General features: G+C 36.2%; 1 protein-coding gene across 3 annotated transcripts in view; it reads right to left on the reverse strand.

The window, feature by feature from the left end:
• The window catches only part of LOC150087202 (far upstream element-binding protein 1-like), a 241,664-nt gene that overhangs the window by 96,539 nt on the left and 125,885 nt on the right, over positions 1 to 19,240 (reverse strand). For all 3 annotated transcript variants that reach the window (XM_090373028.1, XM_090373027.1, XM_090373026.1), the window contains 2 exons: positions 17,375 to 17,581; positions 10,694 to 10,946 (listed from right to left, as the gene is read on the reverse strand). In XM_090373028.1, coding sequence (XP_090229154.1) covers positions 10,694 to 10,946; positions 17,375 to 17,581 — 460 coding nt within the window. The remainder of the gene's footprint in view (positions 1 to 10,693; positions 10,947 to 17,374; positions 17,582 to 19,240) is intronic.

The following is a 19,240-nucleotide window of genomic DNA, read 5'->3' on the forward strand; positions in this document are numbered from 1 at the left end:
AACTTAAAAAAATTAATAATAAATAAATAAAATAGGAATCCTCAGGCTTGTATTTTATGTGATGTGATAAAAACATTCACTATTTTCAGGGCAAAAAAAAAAAAAAAAAAAAAAAAACACTGCTGGAATACGAAAACTTACTCAAGCAATGTTTATTCAGCAAAAATTTATGCAATTTAATTTTACACACTGAAATCTCAAAATAAGCACTGGCATTGTCAGCAATGTTTCTCAATCTAATTGCTACACTTCCCACTGAACATGAAACTAAGTTTATAAAACTTACTTTTTTTCAGTCTCAATATGTTCTTTAACAGATCTTAATAGCCCTTCAACAAAAGCAAGCATGATTTCGGCAATCTTTCAGTCACAATCCTCTTGATAAAATGGCCTGCATGTAGTGTGGCTCCATATTTTCCGCAATAGTTCTTTTTCTAAAATGAATTTCTTACGTTTTGGTGAGAAAATATCTTGTGCTATCTTTTTTTTTTTTCTTTTTTTTAATGAAAACCCCAAACACGAAAGGTATCAAAACCTATAGTACTTAGTACAGTGCATGGGTTGAAGGAGAAGTGGGTGGGGGTGGGGGATCCGGAAAACTTTGCTCTAGAGACTAAACATGGGTTTCACCACTTCAAGCCTCCAATAAGCAAAGTGGTGGTATTTCACCAGTTGATGAAAGTCATCTACCACCTGTGCTACACAGATCCTAATTCCATGCCCTTGTTGGTTCACCATTCTCAATCTTACTCAGGATCCATTTCTCAATTCTCATTATTCCTTCAGTCTAACTCAGTTGCTTTAAACCAGAAATCTTTACCCACTAAACTTCAGTTGTTGGAAAGTTCCTAAGTTTATATAAATTTAGTTTATACATTCAGGATTATGAAAAATGAGTTTCAAGTTTTCATAATCCTAACTCAATTTTTGGATCATTAATGTTGTTTGTTTGTTTGTTTGTTTGTTATTTGGTTTTTAGGAGCATTAGCAACTAAGGCCATATTGCTCTGGGATATGCGGTGGTCATTCCCTGACCTTTCCGCATCCTCCATATTTGGTGGTGACAGGCTCGAACCCCGATCTAATCAAGAAGTGTGTGCTACGCACTGCTGCTCCTTCTCACCTGGATACGAAGGCGCCCGCCGATCATTAATGTAATCAATAACTTATGGTATTAAAAATTTCAACCAAATTTTTATTTTTCAATATTTAGTAATGTCTTGAAAATAGAGCTAAAAAGTTTCAAAACACTGACCACTCAGCGTAATCTTTAAATTTCATTAACTAAATAATTAGGAATCATTTACATGAGTTTGCATTCATTTCTATGTTACAAATTTAATTTGCGAGAGCAAATTAAATTTGTAACATAGAAATGAATGCAACATGCTTTTATATATCATATCAAAAGAATTTTTATTTTCAATATGAGAAAGACAGGCAAAGTCACAGGAATTTACATCTAAAGCAAACTTAGAGCACTGTTTCTCAATAGGCAGTCTGTGATAAAAAAAAAAATTCCTGTATGCAAAGCTTTTATTGCCACTTACTATATTATTTTTAAAATTTGTTTCCCTGTCTCTGCTAGTACATTTTGAATATCCACCAGTAAAGAAGCCCAGCAAATTCCATCCAGCAAGTAGCATAAGTCAGTCTGCAATCTTTTAGTTGCTGTTTCTCTGATAGTCGTACCAGCTGAACACTTTATTATTGCATCCACACAACCCAAAAGCCATTTCATTTTATTCAAGCATTCTAAAAATGCTTTTTTTTTTTTTTTTTTTTTTTAATCCACAAAAGCCACATACCCTTTTAAATCTATTCTTATTATTACTGTTTATTATGTGAATAAATATTGTATTATTATACAATATAAAATAAGTAATGTTGGTAATTTGTATGCACAGGAAAATTTTTAAATTTATACTACTGTAGACAAAACACTTTGTTGAACAAAATGTTTTGCCTGGAAAACAACCTAATAAGGAAACGTTCAGTTTGATTATTTTATATATTTTTTTCTTTTTGGCAGAAATAGAACTTGAAACATTCACATGATTCTTGAAAGGAAGTTTATTTCTCTAATGAAATCCCGCCTCCAAAAACAACCATGAAAAAGGCCAAGTTTAAATATTAATATTTAAAAATGACATTCTCGGATTTATTATTTGTTTCATATTCAGTTTTTTTTTATGGTACTAAATGTAAAAAGTCAAAACACTGATAGCCTTTCTCTATCCTTTTTTTCTTTTCTTTTATGTGGTACAAACAATTTGGTCATAAGGTTTTCGCTAATAAGAAAATTTCAGAAGGTTGTAATTATATTCCTAAATCAAGGCAATCCCCAGCTTATGTAATGCTCTACTTACGTTAATTCATGTGTGTCTCTCTCTCTCGAAGTCATTGATATTGGTATCGTACTCAGAGCATCCATCAAATGCTTCAATTCTTCCGAATCCATCTTTTCAATTAGGTAGTCCCGAAATCCACAAATTGTATCTCTTTCATTTTACTGAAACTTAATTCACAATTTTCTAACTTCATTTTCACCAAACCAACAATTCATGTTTAGAGGGTTTAGAAAACGAGGACAACCTTCGTTGTCCTTGTTTTCCTTCTCTTGTCATCAGTATTGTCACTATTTCTTAAATTTGTTTATTTTATTTAACTGTCCAAAATGTAAACAGAGGTGACCGTGTAAACAGAGATACGGAAAATTTATGGAAAAATGTGGATAAAGCACTTCCGTGAAACAGATGATTATTTGTCAAGGTAAAAGAAAATCACTCTCTCTTAATTCTTGAATGGGCTGCTAACACTTGATTCACAGCGGTGTCCAACGTAAAGCCAGCCAAGAAAGTGAACTGAAAATGCATTTTAAATTTTGTTAATTATCAAAAAAATTTTCTCATTAAATGTTTTGTTCAGTAAATGTAATTGTGTATTGTACTTAATAAAATTTTCAAATATTTTCAATTTTACTTTTACATGCAATAAGATTTGGAAAATGTAACACACTAAAGAAATCTAACTTGGAATTTTTTTTTGAATATGGCCCGGGTACGGGAAAAGTTTGGACACCACTGCAGTAGAAGGTGCACCATAGCCCGTTGGGAATACCTCTTGATCGGCTCACTGTTGACAAGCATGACTTCTCCATATGTGGGACAGGTGGTCAGATAGGATTTACCAGATACCACTAAGTTGTAGAAAGGTGAGCTAATTAAAGAGAGCTAATTAAAATTAAGAGATCACATCCCCTTAGCTCTCTTAATTCGCACAGCACTAATTGCCTAAAGGCCAGAAATGCAAACAGTGCATACCGAGTTAATTCTCTCCTAATCCATTTGGTATATGAAAATTTTCTTCGCTCAATGGAAAGTATTTAAATGTAACTTCCAAGGGGAATTCAAAATGGTTCGCTATAAAAGAACTTCATTAAACAGAGGTCCGACTGAGTAATTATAAAAATGGTTATACAATTTTATAAAGAAAATATCTTAACAATAGAGAGTGAAAAATGCAAATTTAATTAAACAATTTTAAGCTTATTTGAACAGTAAGTAAACAGGTGAAACAAATTTACGGAATATTACACACACAATTTTCGGAGTGCACACATCCAAATGTCACATGTAACTGTGGTACCATTGTGTACAGACCCAAAAAAAAAAAAAAAAAAAGCACTCTATATGTACATATATGGATAGAGAATCAGACTCAGAAACAAGTGCTACTGAGTCCAATGGCAATTCAAGTAAATTATGAAGATATTAAGGATAAGTACGACGAACTCCAAGCCAAGTTCATGGCAAGCAACTGTTGGTTTAATAGGTTCAAAGCATGGTGCTGGTTTCCAGAACATTAAAGTATGCGGTGAAGTCGCCAGTGCCGATTCTGTAGCTGCAAAGAAATTGTGATAGTAATAGTAATCATGGCATGTGATGCAAGAAAGCAAGCATATGAGCTTATGTAGCATCAGCCAAAAAATTCAAAACCATTCCCTCTAATTGTTTGTCCAGTTCCTCCTTAAATTTATTTAACCTATCAACTTCCACAATGACAGATGGAAGTTTGTTCCAGCAATTAACCACCTGCTAGAGAAATGGAAATATCCCCACATCTATTCTACGGCTGTCTTTCCTCAATTTGAATTTATGCCCCCTTAGGTTTATAATCGAAACAAGTGGAAGAATCCCATCAGAATTCAGCATGTTCAATCCATTCAAGGCCATCATCAGCCATTTTCAATCCACTGCAGGATTAATGCATCTCCAACAACTTTCCAGTTCCTTCTGTTTTGTGCAACAGCCATTCATTTACTACCCACAAACTCATGAATTTCTTTTGTCCATCTCCGTCGTTGCCTTCCAGGTTTTCATCTAACTCCTCTTGGGTACCATTCATTTATTTTCTTAGTCCATCTTTCATCATGTCTTCGAGCTATGTGTGCTGCCCAAGACCATATTAGTTCTTTAGTTTTGATAAGAATGTCCTTTACTTGAGTTTGTTGCCTAATCCATGTGTCTCTCTTCTTATCTAACAGTCTGATTCCCAATATAATTCGTTCCATTCTTCGCAGTGTATTTCTCAGCTTCTCTTCCATTCTTTTCGTGAGTGCCCAAGTTTCGCTTCCAAAAGTCATGGTGGGGAGTATACATTGATTCATTATTTTACATTTCAGACAAATTGGAATATTGCTCCTCAGTATGCGACTATATTTCCTGAATGCTATCCATCCAAAATTTATTCTTCTCTTGACTTCCAGCCATTTATGATTATCACAGCCAATGATTTGTCCCAGATAAGTATATGACTTCACCTTTTCAAATACTGCTCCTTCAATCATTATATCCCTTTCTGTGGCATACTTGTTCATCATTACTTTTGTTTTAGTCATATTCATCTTTAGTCCAAAATCCTTACTAACTCTGCATAACACTAAGATTTTCCTCTAATTCTTTGGAATCGTGGAAAAGTCAAATGCCTTTTAATAATCCACAAATGCCAGGCATAATGGTTTTCTATTCATTTGCTTTCTCCATTAGCTGTGATATTACATGAAGGTGATCTATAGTTGAGAATCATGTCTTAAAGCCAGCTTGTTCTTTCAGTTGATTCTCGTCAAGTATTCTTTGTTATCTGTTAGTAATGACCTTTGTGAACAACTTGTAAATGTGCAATAACAGGCTAATTGGCCTTTAATTTCCTTTCTTATGCAGCAAAGCTATGATTGCAATATTCCACTCCTTAGGCATCACACCTTTTCTAATGCATTTTGTGAAAAACCTTGCCAGTTTGTGTCATGTCTCTTCCTCCCAATTTTAACAATTCTACAGTAGCTTCATCTTCCCCAGGGGCTTTCTGATTCTTCATTTTCTTCAACGCATGTTCTACCTCATCGGGTATGTCGTATGTCTTACTAATTTGCGATCCATCTTCTCCACTGCTGGCATCATTCACTTGCTCCTTGTATAATTCTCTATAGTGATCTTCTGCTATTTATAAGTACACCATCGGTATTCTTCAGTTTCAGTATCATTTGTCTTTCTGTATTACTGCCCATGGCTGCTGATTTAAGTCCTTTGTTTTTCCTTAATGCTTGTTCTACTTCTCTTGTGTTAAATCATCTTATGTCCTCTCTGAGCCTCTTTCTAATGGCTTTGCATAACTCACTATACTCAATTTTTTTTCCTTGTCAGTGTTTACCTTGCTCTTCATTTATTGCCTTCTGTTCATCATGACAAGTGTTTCTTGACTAATTTTTTCTTCTTTGGATTTCTTTTTACTTATAGGTTTCTTGGGCTTTATCACTTTCAGAAAGCTGTAATATTCCTCGCCGATATCTTGGTCCTGAGCAGTCTGCAGAAGCTCAAACTTGTTAAGTTACAGTACATACTGCTTTTTCTCCTCTTCTGTTATCTCAAAGACCTCTGTATTATTTACTTGAGTCAGTTTTTTCCTTTCTTTATTTACATCTATATCAAGTGTGCATATTGCAATTCTGTGATCACTTCCAAAATTCACCTTGTTCAGTACAGTAATATCATTCACAATATATCTTGTTAGTGAGGATGAAGTCGATTTCATTAATTGTTAAACCATCTGTGCTCTTCCATTTCCACTTTCTGTTCACCTTTTCTTGAAAAAAGTGTTCATTACTGATAATCCTCGAGATTCTGCAAATTCCACAAGTCTTTCGCCAATTCCAAAATTTCCTATAGTTCCCCTTTCTGCACTGTTTTGTCTCTTTCCAACTTTAGCATTGAAGTCCCCCATAATGATAGTGTAGTGGGTTTTCTGCTCGTCTAGAAGACTCAATGTCTGTGTACATTTCTTCAACCTCTTCATCATCATGGCTTGATGTTGGTGCATAAATCATTATAACCTTTAACTTGTACCTCGTAGAAATCCTGAGTAGTAGTCTTGACACCCTTGATGTGCTTTTGAATTCCAAAATGTTGTTTTTTAAATCTTTATGGACCAGAAACTCAACTCCACCTTCACTCCTTTCACTGTTTCCATTGTTTACAGCAGATTTCCACTTGACAAACTTATAAGTGATTCATTTCTTCTTGTTGTTTCAGTCAAACCGATGATATTCCAATTCACATTTTCTAATTTCTTTTCCAGCTCTAATATCCTGTCTTCACTGATGAGCAATCTTACTTTGTAACAGGCCAAGTTCAGTTTCTGTGCAAGGCAGCCTGGTTGTACCCAGAGATTCTTAGCACCCACTGCTTCCACTCTGATCCTCTCGCTGCTGTAAGAGGGGGGAGTAAAAGCCGCTAGGGAATGAGGGCCATTTGTTTCGTCGTTCTGGAGGGCTTGGTCTTTTCCTCTTCACACTGGCTTTGAGGAGAACCACTCTACACGTTCATTGCCACCTATGTGACATAACAGGGCTTACCATCGAGAAGGTGTGCGTGAGTGGATTTTAGGGAGGCAGGCCAACCAGACTTCTCCTAAGTCTTCTGAAATAGAAAGATATTGGATCCAGTGTTTAAACTGAGTGTCTGTTTAAACACTGGATCCAATATCTATTTCACACACAGAATGACTGTTCCCTTCAAGGCCTTATACACCTCAATCAGATCACCTCGCAGGTGCCTAGTCTCCAGCCACTGAAATTTGCAGAACTTAAGCCTCTCTTGGTAAGAGGATAACTTCATTCCTCTCACCAATCTTGTTGCCCATCTCTGTACACGCTCAAGCAAATCTACATCCTTCCTAAAATGAGGCTTCCAGATCTGTACACAGTACTCAAGATTGCCTTATACAGAGAGACAATCACCTACTTTTCCCTGCTAGAAAAATTCCCGTATATCATTGCCAAAATCCCATGACCTGCTCTGGCAGCTTGTCTGCATTGCTCCACCACCCTCAACGGCGATGCTTATGAACTGGAAAGTTAATTCTGGCACCGATGCTCGAAAGGTAAAACTTGTTGACGTTATGCCAGTCTCCTTTCTCTTTTTGTAATTGCACACTTTTGTAATTTTTCCTGCGCATGAGATAAAAAAAATTGAATAAATAGTTCTATTTATATGTTCATCGAACATTTCTTTTTTGCTTCAATGAAACTCAGCACGCATAGTTGCGAGTGCTGCATAAGCATTTAGGGAAATTCCTACTAATATAAAATTTGACTTGCGTAGTAGAGTTCAGCAGAATGCAACCCTACGTAAGATGGGGAGTGGCTGTAATAGTTATTTTATTTGATACTGTTCACAAAGTTTGTATTTTGCCTGTAATGTAAATTGGTGTGGTATACTACTGTCAATGTCAAATTTTAGTTTTTTTCTTATTATTATTATTACAACTATTTCTCCTTTACAGGATTTTTGTTCCTGCACTCTGACAGGTACTGGGACCAAGAGCAGGGGTGGTAGGTTGCGATTATTAGTATCCTACAGGCATTCAGGATTGCAGCTTTCTGGAGTTCCATGTAAGTGTTCTCTGGGAGGCCTACTGCTGCTAGGTTCTTATGGAGGCTCTTTGGCACCATGCCAATGGTTGGCAAGTTGATTGGGATTGTTATTACTTGTATGCGTCATATATCTTTGACTTCCTGTCTTAGATCTATGTACTTCCTGATCTTTTCCTCATAGGTTTTCTGGAGGTTGCTGGTATTGGTTACCACTAAGCTGATTAGGTACAGTTATTATGGGATGGTCCCAGTAGGTTGTGAGTAGTAGTCTCTAGTAAGACCTGAGATTATTACTTCTGATATGGCCTGTGACCACCGTGAAATATTGAGGATGCGGGAAGGTCAGGGAATGACCACCACACATCATGGGAGCAATATGACCTTAGTTGCTAATGTTCCTAAAAACCAAATAACAACAACTTCTGATATAATACATTGATCAACTGGTATTTTTGTGATTGTATTATTCTGATGTATTATTCTGGCAACCTGGTCATGAATGAGAGTGTAATCAGTCTGGGTCATCATTTTGCATCCCATGGTGATGTGCTGGATTGTTTGAGACCAGATAGTATTCTTGGCATATGTCAGCAGTCTCTCTGGGGTCCTTGGCAATACATTTCCTGTAGTTACTGGTGTTGATTACTTGGTCTTGGATGGAGAGCAGGCAGGAATGCTTCTGTCTTGAGGAAAAGCCTCCCGTTTGCAAGCCACGTGTTAGAAGCCATCTTATCTACGTAGTCTTCATAGAGGGTCGCAGTAGTGTCTGCAACAGAGTGTCTGCAACAGAGTGTCTCATTTGCACATCTTTCAGTCTATTTTTTCTGCGGGTATAAGTGGGGTCTCCTTGTTGTGGTTGAGAGCATTTTGTGCCATTTGTCTATCTTGTTTATGGATGGTTTGGTAAGATTGGTGCTGTGTTTTTCTGAAAGTAATACCATGGGTACTTAATACCTCCTTCTCTTGTTCAATGAGATCAATCAATTCCCTACCTCCCTACTTTCACAGTTATGGTCAGACTCTTGATGGCCGACTTCGGTTGGTGGTGTTGGCGGTTCTTGGTCATCATTATTCTGGTAGATATCATAATCTCCTCCGGCTTGGGTTTGTCTAATTTATGGTCCCAAAGGAGAACATTAGTACTGTGAGTGCGTAATTTTGTTTACAGTTGTGACCATGTTCCCGTCATTCAGCTTTGATTTCAGCAGGGTTCTCAGACTCTGATGGTATTTTCAGTCAGGCAGGACTTGATCTCCTTGTAGTCTAACTGGTGAAACTGCATCATCCCTGGATATTTGCAGGTCTCTCCCTCTGTCGTGGCTTAATCTCTTCAGTCTTCAGCTGGCAGTTTCAGCCAAATGGATGTCCTTGACGCAATCCATGGATCTTGAATTTGTCTAGGCCAAATTGCATCCTGATGTCAGTGCTGAACTCTTTGGTGATTCACAGTAGTTGCTGGAGTTAATTCTTGATTCCAGCACAGAGTGATGTCATCCGTGCTATCAGGTGAGAGTGGGTTACATGTTCTTCCTCCCTCCTTTCTTTGAGGATATAGCCATGCTTGCTGTTATTAAGCAAGGTGGACAGAACCATAGTGGGCTCAGGGTATTTCCTGGCAGATTCCTCTCAATGGGGATTGGTCTGGTCATGATGTTCTCAACCTTGATGATCCTCCATTTTGCCAAGATGTTCTAGCTTGCCAAGTGGTCTGATATCTTCTTAGTAATGCAGCTGCTCAGGATCGTGTACATTGTTGGGAAATTGGTGATCGGTCTGTACTTCGCCACATTTGTGGTGTCTTTGGCCGTCAGGTAGGCGATTCCTTGAGTCAGAGATTGTGGAATTGTGTCAGGTTGCTTTATCATCTGAGTGAACTGCTCTGCTATGTGCCTTTGTGAACAGCTAAGCTTCTTCTACCAGCAGTTGTGAATGTTATCTATTTCTGGGGTTGGCCTGTTGTCCTTCCCTTCTTGTCCAATGTTCCTATAGAAGGCACTCAGGTTTCATCAAATAATCCAGTTGTCTGTTTTCCTCTGGACCCCTCTCCCTATATCAGTGGAGTCTCTTACGGAGTGCAAAAACATTCTGCTTGAGGATGCCAAGGTATTCTTCAATCCTGTGATTATGGGTCTCATGTTTGCAAAGAATGTTCTTTCTTAAGAAAGTTTTCACTTTTCTGATCAGCTTTTCACTTGTTACCCAGTTCGTAATGGGTCAGCTGGCCGATCTTCATTCTTCTCTTATCTTCTGTGGTAGTCTTCTTTCCCGGGCTGGCCTTTCATTTTGTTTTCTGTTGGTCTCTGATTTCTCTTTCATTTATCTTGGTGGCTGCTACAGCAGCAGCACAGTAAATGGCTGTGCAGATAGTATCTTGTGTTATCATTATTAATGGCATTTGTGAGAGGCATGTTAAGGACAAACATGTGTCATCATAACATATATATTTCATTTTAAAGCTATGCATTTCCTTCATGCCCTATAAAACAAGAAGTGGTCAGTCTCTTGCAGCACACAAGTGACTAATGAGGAAAAAATAAGATATACACCAACCAAGGATCTCTGCTACAAATCATAATTCAACAAGCAGCATAGCAACTTTAGCATAAATGAAAAAAACTTTAAAATATTATATAAAGTATAGTGTTCAACACACACAAGCATCAGAGAAAAAAATGTTAATCAGAAATTATAAAGTAAGGTAAGCTACAGGCTCTGCTATAACATGCACAGAATATTAAATATTTTTAAAAATAATAGAAGTACCTTTTCCAATTACTAGTCCACATTTGTTCGCAGGTACTGGATACTGTATCTCTTGCATGTCTTCCTGAGGAGGTCTACCCATTCTTGGTCCGGGTGGTCCAAACTCAGGTCTTCCACCAGGACCACCTGGAGGACCTGGGGGCCCACCCGGTCCTCCAGGTGGTCCCCCAGGCCCACCTGGCCCAGGAGGTCCTGGTGGACCAAATCCTCTCCCTCTACCCCTACCTCTTCCCATCATTTGGTTATCTCTCATCTAGGTCAAATTAAAAAAACAATAACACTTCAAATGAGAATGATTAATGAACCAATTCAAAATATAAAAATTAATAATGAATAAGTGCATTACTTTAAAAATAAAAGTATTATAATAACACTGCATATCAACACCTGAAATTAGCGACATGAGGTATTACCAGAACATTTTATGTCAGTGGAAATTACGCACGTAAACAGCATATTTTGATACGAAAGGTATCAAAACCTATAGTACATAGTACCGTGCATGGGTTGAAGGAGAAGTATGGGGAGAGGGGAGGGGGATGCTGGAAACTTTGCTCTAGAGACTAAACATGGGTTTCACCACTTCAAGCCTCCAATAAGCAAAGTAACAGCATGTATTTATAAATTCTGGCAGATTCAAAAAATAGTGATATAACAACACAATTATGATAATTTAATAAGTTAATTCCCCTTCTTAAACAGTATTAGACCTTTTAATTGATGAGTTCAGAGGTATCTGGACATTACATATTTCTTAATCCAGCAAGATTTAAAAAATTTCCTAATTAATGCAATAGTCTTAATGCTCATAGAAGAACAAACTGTCTTCACAGTAAGCTGACCTGATACTGCAATATTTTAAATGGCATGCATCATTAAAAGGTTTCTGCCTTTTATTTAAAAGGATGCATCTGTCATATGAAAGGACCAGAAGTCATGAAACTGACTATTATGTCAGTAAATTATATATTAACCTCTTGCTAATGCCACTTCTTTGAAAGGAGTGCAATACCAGGGTAACATGCCATGAAGGCAACTTTTGTTCTGCAGTGTTCATTAATATCAGTTCTTTGACAAAGTAGTTTGAATCTTGGTGGCTGCAAAAACATGCAAGTACAAAACAGTCCTTTTGTTTATTATTTTATTGCAAAAAATAATACCTAAATGAAATATAAAAGAAGCAGCTATCAAAAATTGAATTACTTAGACTTTGGAATGCAAATTTGAGCACAATTATGAATGGGTGTCAGCATTATCATAAATGTTGATATAAAAAAAAAAAAATTAACACTATTGTAATAGCCTTTGTATTTTGTCAAATTACTGTCACTTAATACTATCTGCTATGAAGAACTGGCACATTCTGGAACAGGCTGTCATAACAGCCTCATATTCCAAATAAATTTCAGACTAATCTTTCAGAAATCCAATTGAAACCAGTGAAACATCAGGGAACCTTCTTATGAAGGAAAGTTTGTTCAGCTGTGGCATTAGACCATTAGAACAGTTTAAATCCTGCTGAGCACAAAAACACATGAAAGAACAAACAAGCCCTCCTAACTTCATATATTTTAAAAAAAATTACAGAATTAAATAATTTAAATTTTGAATATTATAAAAAAGTATTCTTTTTTTAATAAATATTATTATCATTCATACTAGCAGATGCAAGAAACAAGCATATACAACAAGCAAAAAAACAAAAACACTAATCTCATGTCTATTCCATTTAAGAATGTCTACTTCTTCCTTAAATTCATTCAAAATACCAACTTTTTGACACCAGATAGTACTTTATTCCAACAATCAATTACTCTCTCAATGACAGCAAATTTTCACACATCTTGCAACCGCCCTTTTTTTCACTTTATGTCCCTGTGTATGTCTAAGAAAGATTTAGAATACCATCATCATTAAACTTACTCAGTCCATTTAAAGCCTTAAATCGGATCTCCTTGCAAGTGCCTAGTTTCCAAGCACTGAAATTTACAGAATTGAAAGTTTTTTTCCATTAAGAGTAACCCCTGGTGTTCTCTGGTTGCTCTTCACTACACCTGTTCCTACAGATTCTCATCTTTCTTAAAATGAAGCTTCCAGACCTCTATGCAGTACTGAAAATGTGACCTAACCATTGCCTGATACAATGGGATAATCACTTCTTTCTTCCTCTTGGCAAAGTCCTGTATATCATTTACAGAACCCTGTTAGCTGTTCTAGTCCTGCCACACTTGTCAGAGAACTTCATGTCAGACTGTACAATTATCACTATGTCACTTTTATTCTTCACTATCTTGAGTATGTTACTACCTATACTGGTAAGTTAAACTGGGATTACTGGTGCCCATATACAGTACCTTGCATTACTAATGTTAATCCTCAATTGCCACATCTCAGCTCATCCGCCTAATTTATCTAGATTATGCTGCAAGAGTCTGCCTTGATTCCTGACATTAACAACACTGCCAACCTTTGCATCATCTGCAAACTTGTACAATAAGCATAATATGCCTTATCAAATTGTTAAACAAATACGGTAAACAACAAGGGACGCAGCATTGAACCCTGAGGGAATTCTTTAATAATATTAGTAGAAGGAGAGCCATGCCCATTTATAAATATCCTGCCTTCTGCAAGTCAACCATCCCTTTATTCCATAGCAGTAACTTGCCTTTAATGCCACACTGCTCCAATTTGTATAGAAGTTTTTCATGTAGAATAATGTCAAAAGCCTTAATGAATTCTAGGTATATGATGTCAAAATTATTACTTTAATCCAGTTCTTTGTAACTATGTCATAGTAGCCAATCAGATTGTTCAGATCCCATCCCCCTTAAACTCATTCCACAATTTATGTATAATTCTATTTCTTGTAAAATGATCTGGCAGCACTTCTTTAACCACTGACCCCATTATTTTCGCTGGAAGAGAAGTCGAGCTTACAGGTCTACAATTGCTCTTGTCACCCATTTATTCCATTTTGTAAATAGGAAACACACTGGCATACTTCTAATCTATACTAAATAGATTGTAGGTGTGCCCTGAATGTAAGATTTCTCTCATAATTATGGCAAAGGGTCTGCTTACTTCTTTTGCTACTTCTTGTTATATAGCTGAATAAATCCCATGAGCCCCAGGTGCCTTATTTAGTTTTAACTTCAGCAATTTCTCTTCCATTTTCTTCTCAATTATAATAAAATTATTTAGCCCCCAGTTATAACTGGATGTACTTCTGGTGTTCCTATCCCTAAAAACTTCTTCATGTAGATGCAAAATATTAATTTAGTTTGTCAGAAACCTGAACAGGATCATCATTAGTTATGCCATTCATATTTAGTAGGCCAATATTATTGATCCCTTTGCTTCTAGTATTAATAAGTAAGAATAACTTTCTTACTTTTCTTTTCATTCTTAGCCAAGGACTTCTCATAATTTTCCTTGGCTTACCTAACTCCTTAGTGACCTGGTTGCAGCATACATTATACTTGCTATAGGATTCCACATCCCATGCTAGTTTATAATCAGCCTATATATATTTCTTCTCTGCCATTAGTCTCATCAGTTCAGCTGACATCCTCCATTTAGGTCTAAATCTTGAACTGTATCTCTTAGTTAGTATAAGAAGCTTAGTAGAATGAACGTGGAAGGTATATTTTGATTAGCAGAAGAATCAGGGGGCACAAAATCTTGGGGACTAACAAAAGACTAGATCCCATGTAGTTTACCTTCAAGCAGCAATTCATTCATTCAACATGCTATTCACTGAATGAATGAATTGCAGTAACTTGAATGAATTGCTTACAACAGTGGCTGAGGTTGGTAGTTTGGTGAAGTTCAGAACAAAATTGGATTGGCACATTTTGGTATCATGAAAGGCATGAATTCTTCTCCCCCCCCCCCCCAACACTTGTCATTTCTTTCTATACATTAAAATAATTTTCCTCCGAAATATTTATTCAGCCAATGGGAGAAGAGGGACACAGGTTATGTGGTAATGCAAAAATACGTAACAGAAGCGTGTTTTATTGTGGTAAACCGAGCTTCTGTTTAAGTGTGGTCACAACTAACATGACCACGTGGTACCATTCTTAATTTCCATATGTAACGTATTTATTTAAATAAACTAAATGCAACAAGGCATAATATTTTAAGAGTTTGAGATTCTATATCTATATAGTATTGGTGAAGATATACCATAGACAACTCTTAAAGAAAAACTACAATCATAGCGTGAAAGGCACCTACCAATGAAAAGCCAACTAGCTTTGAAATGGTGCGGTCTGGGTGGTGGTGCCCACCAAGAATAAGTTTGTTTGTTATATGGTTTTTAGGAGCATTAGCAACTAAAGCCATATTGCTCCGGGAATATGAGGTGGTCATTCCCTTGACCTTTCTGCATCCTCCATATTTGGTGGTGACGGGCTCTAACCCCGGTCTAATCAAGAAGTGTGTGCTAAGCACTGCTGCTTCTTCCCACCTGGCTACGGAGGTACCCTGAGAATAAGTGACAATAGTCTTCTCTATCAGTGAAGTGTTACTTATTTGAGGTAGTGCAATACATGGTAAATCGTTGTGAAGGATGAACACAATATGAAATGATGCTTTTCGATCTATGATCGTAGTTTTTCTTTAAGTGGGGTCACACCTAACATGACCACGCGGTAAGAGTTGTCTATGGTGTATCTACACCGATATCATATAGATATAGTAACGCATTTATGTAATCACAGCTGAGGAAGAGATACAGAGTCGAAAGCTTCTGCAAGTATTATTTATCAAAAGAAGTGAGCACAGCAGGCAGGGGGCAAATCCCCCTAGTAGCCATTATAATAATATTATTAATAGTGAATTGTACAAACAGAAATAAATGCCGAGTACTGAAAGCAGGCATAACTAGTCTGATACACCAGCCAACAAAAAGGAATTTGATGGATGTTGGAAGAGCTTTTCCCATTTTGCACAGCTCCAAATGATTCCTTTGGAGGAAAAAATTACTACTTTTTTTTGCTCAATATCAATTTTGTTGAACTTTTAATACAGAAACTAGAAAAGACCAGACTGTTTTGGTAAGGTAACGTGAGTTACAAATGAATAAGGACTGTTATTTGTCATTTGTGCTGATCAGATCAAAAATTGAGAGTGTAACAGGCTTTAGATCACAATTCTTTTATCTTTCATAATGGAATACACTATAACTTAATGTAACTTTAGATAACCTAATTTGAGACAATGGATATATATATATAAATTTTATATTTATTTCTATAACATATGAAAATAAATATTAAATTTTAGGAAATATTAATTATAAATCTCAATGAAATGTAAATATGTAATATACTATCAAATGTAAAATATAACATGGACCCTTTAGACAAAGTTTGTACTGAGGTGAAGCAATAAAGTGATTTAAAATAATGAAGACAACAACGGCCATTATAACGTGGCTTTAGTCTAACTCAGATTGTTCAGCAATACAATTCCATAATCCAATTCCAGTCTTACACTTACTCCTTCCAAAAGGTTCCTAATTAGACTCAATAAATAACTGAAAATATGCTCCTATTATATAATATAGAAAAAAAAAAATAAAAATAAATCTTGGAGTACAGGCTGTACCTCAATTAACGTGATTAATCGTCCCGCAAGTGCATCATGCAGAAGGGAAACTTGTTAATAGAATATAATCAATAGGAAAAATTATAATTGGTCCTTGATCTTCAGAAATGTCCATAAAGAATTTTAAAAATACCTTTTATATAACTTTTTAAGTGTATACCATGTAAGAGATAATGAAAATAATTATGGAATTAAATGTTTATTGCATAAAGCAGTGGTTTCCAAACTGTGCACTGTGGAATATTTTAATTTTGAGGGAAACACAGCGATACTCGACATCTGTCGGAAACCGTACAAACTACTAGCTCGAGGTAGTTCACAGAACACTTCTTCCCAAGCTATTTGGACCTAACTACTTAATAAACGGAACTGTTGGGAACTTTTGATCTAGGTGTGCTGGAAAAAAATTAAGACACAAAGGGCGCCGTGAACCAAGAAAGTTTGGGAACCTCTGACATAAAATACACAGTAAAGAAACAATTTGTTACAGAAATATCTGAACAGAGTCGACTTGCCCTTGTCATCAATCAATTTCCAATAGTCGACAATCTTCTCTGGGCCCTGGCAAAATAAATATCGCAGAGAACCTTAAACCTTTTGTTTCAGGTTCTCTGCAATACGAAAGATATCCTTCGCAGTAACATTTTCATCTGGCTCATTTAAAAATTAGAATTTTTAAATGCAAATCTGCATTGACTTTATTAGCAGGAGACAAACAAGTAACATGTCTTATTCCGATGGTTGATGGAACACACTGAGGCGGGCAGCAGGCAAATGTTTGTTTATTGACCGCCCGACGCACAGTAAGCTTAATGCGTCAAATCTTTTTCAAATCTGATTCAAATCTTTTTCAACTATCGCATAAAAAAAAAAAGATAGTGTTAACTGGAAATTTGCATCATATAAAGTGAAAAGTGGTATCATTTTTTCAAATAGCAGTAAATGAAAAATGCGTTAATCAAACTCGCGTTATGCGAGGCCTGGCTATAGTTCTGTTTTAACATTATACAATGTTATATAATTTTTACTTATAAAATAGTTTTTAGTTTCATTCTCCTTACTTACCAAAACACTATGAATAAGTTCATGAATGATCCCACTAGCTTTCTGGACTTGTTCAGGAGTTCCACTAACTAAACAAACTTTATCCCCTGGACTCTCTTCTTTTGGTTGCTGAAACTGAACTTTTGCTCCTGAATCTTGCTGAATTCTTTTGATCATATCTCCTCCCTTTCCAATAACTACAGCAACTGCTGGTCTAGGAACCAAAACCTTTAAATGTAAGTGAAATAAAAAAGGGTTTAAAAGACTGCAGAAAACCACAGCAATAAGGAGGGTGGGGTGGGGGGAGAGTGGAAGAGAGACCATGATTACATAATTCTGATATTCAAGCATACAAGTACTACATATATACACACAATACAAGTGTAGACTAAAAAATACATATACTTCACCTGGTTTTCAGAGTTCCAAATTTTTGGCCCCTGTAATCCCCCCATCACGTTGAAAAATTCCAAAAATCATGGGCATAACATCATGGCTATGGAGTAGGTGTTCTAACCAAATGCATCCACATCTTAGCATACTAATGACTATTCAGGGTCTTGTCCAAGAATAGAATCAATATCATTTTTTTTTTGGTGAGGGTCAATCTTGTTTTACTCTGTAGATCATAATTCCACGTCTGTGATTCATCACAGGTGCCAACTGAAGAAAAAATATCCAGGAAACCTGGGGTTTTTTTTTTTTATCCACCTGTATCATGAACTTTTATTTTGCTTGTGTATAGGATTCAAACAGAGTGGGGAAGACTACATTCACATCGACACTTCATTGAACTTCACCACTTTTAACACATTCACTGCCTTTTGCGAGGATCCTTTACATGTGCCTTGGGATGCTTCTGTGGGCCCTTCTCTGGGGGTGCTAGAATAAATAGGTACTACTTTTTAATGCCAGCATCTATTTTTGTAGCTTTCTAAATGAACATCTGAATGAGATTCAGAATCTGCATCACTCGACTAGAATTCTATTTCAGTGTCAGATGACATTATAAACACATGATTCAATGCTATCTATTTCAACGTACTGTCCATCCCTATTCCTTTTCAGTCTTGATGTCCTGGGCTGTGGATCAACAATCTTTTAAAGTAAAATCTTAAAGGAAAACACTTTTTCACACAAAATTTTACCAGTAAACATACACTAAGGATGATGTTTTGTTTTTCAAAAACTAAGGAATTAAAATACAGCCAGCATAACCTTCAAAAATTTTTACCTTTTTCTTTTGTTCAAAATTACTAAACTAGATAAAATAACTTTAACATAAGCAGAGAACACATGAGACTGTGAACCAAGTATATAGCTTTCATAATGCTCTCCAGTCTGCAATTAACACTAAAACAAAATCCTGGCCATAATACCATAGCCAATGGTTCAATCAGTGTGCCTATATTACTCACTGTTCATTTCATGTACCTTACCTTTTACAGCACTCAATTATCAGCCACAGATGTGCATGTTAAGGCACAAAAATTGAAGTTTGTTTTGGGACAATTTTGAGTTTGGGCAGCGAACGTTTTGAGGGTTTTTTGCCACCTATGTTTGAAAGGCATTAGTTCTGTAGATTTTGTTATCATGTCTCCTCACCAGTTTAAGAGAAAATTCTATTGCGATTCTTTGTCAAACAATAACAAAAACTGCATCAGCTACCATAATAATTAGTACTTCGCAAACTTCGCTACACAACAGCAAAACAATACAATAAAAACTGCACACATGTAGAGCTGTGTCCATAAATAATCTCTTGACCACGAAAGCATAGAAAACAGATACAAAATTGAAATTTGTATCATTTATTAAACAAGCATTGGGAAGCATGGATGTATTATTCAATGTATCCACCTTGTTTATCAATACATTTTTGCCATT

The sequence above is a fragment of the Mastigoproctus giganteus genome, chromosome 4 (assembly GCF_048544385.1).
Source record: "Mastigoproctus giganteus isolate SK-2022 chromosome 4, ASM4854438v1, whole genome shotgun sequence".
In the NCBI taxonomy this organism is placed as follows: Eukaryota; Metazoa; Arthropoda; class Arachnida; order Uropygi; family Thelyphonidae; genus Mastigoproctus; species Mastigoproctus giganteus.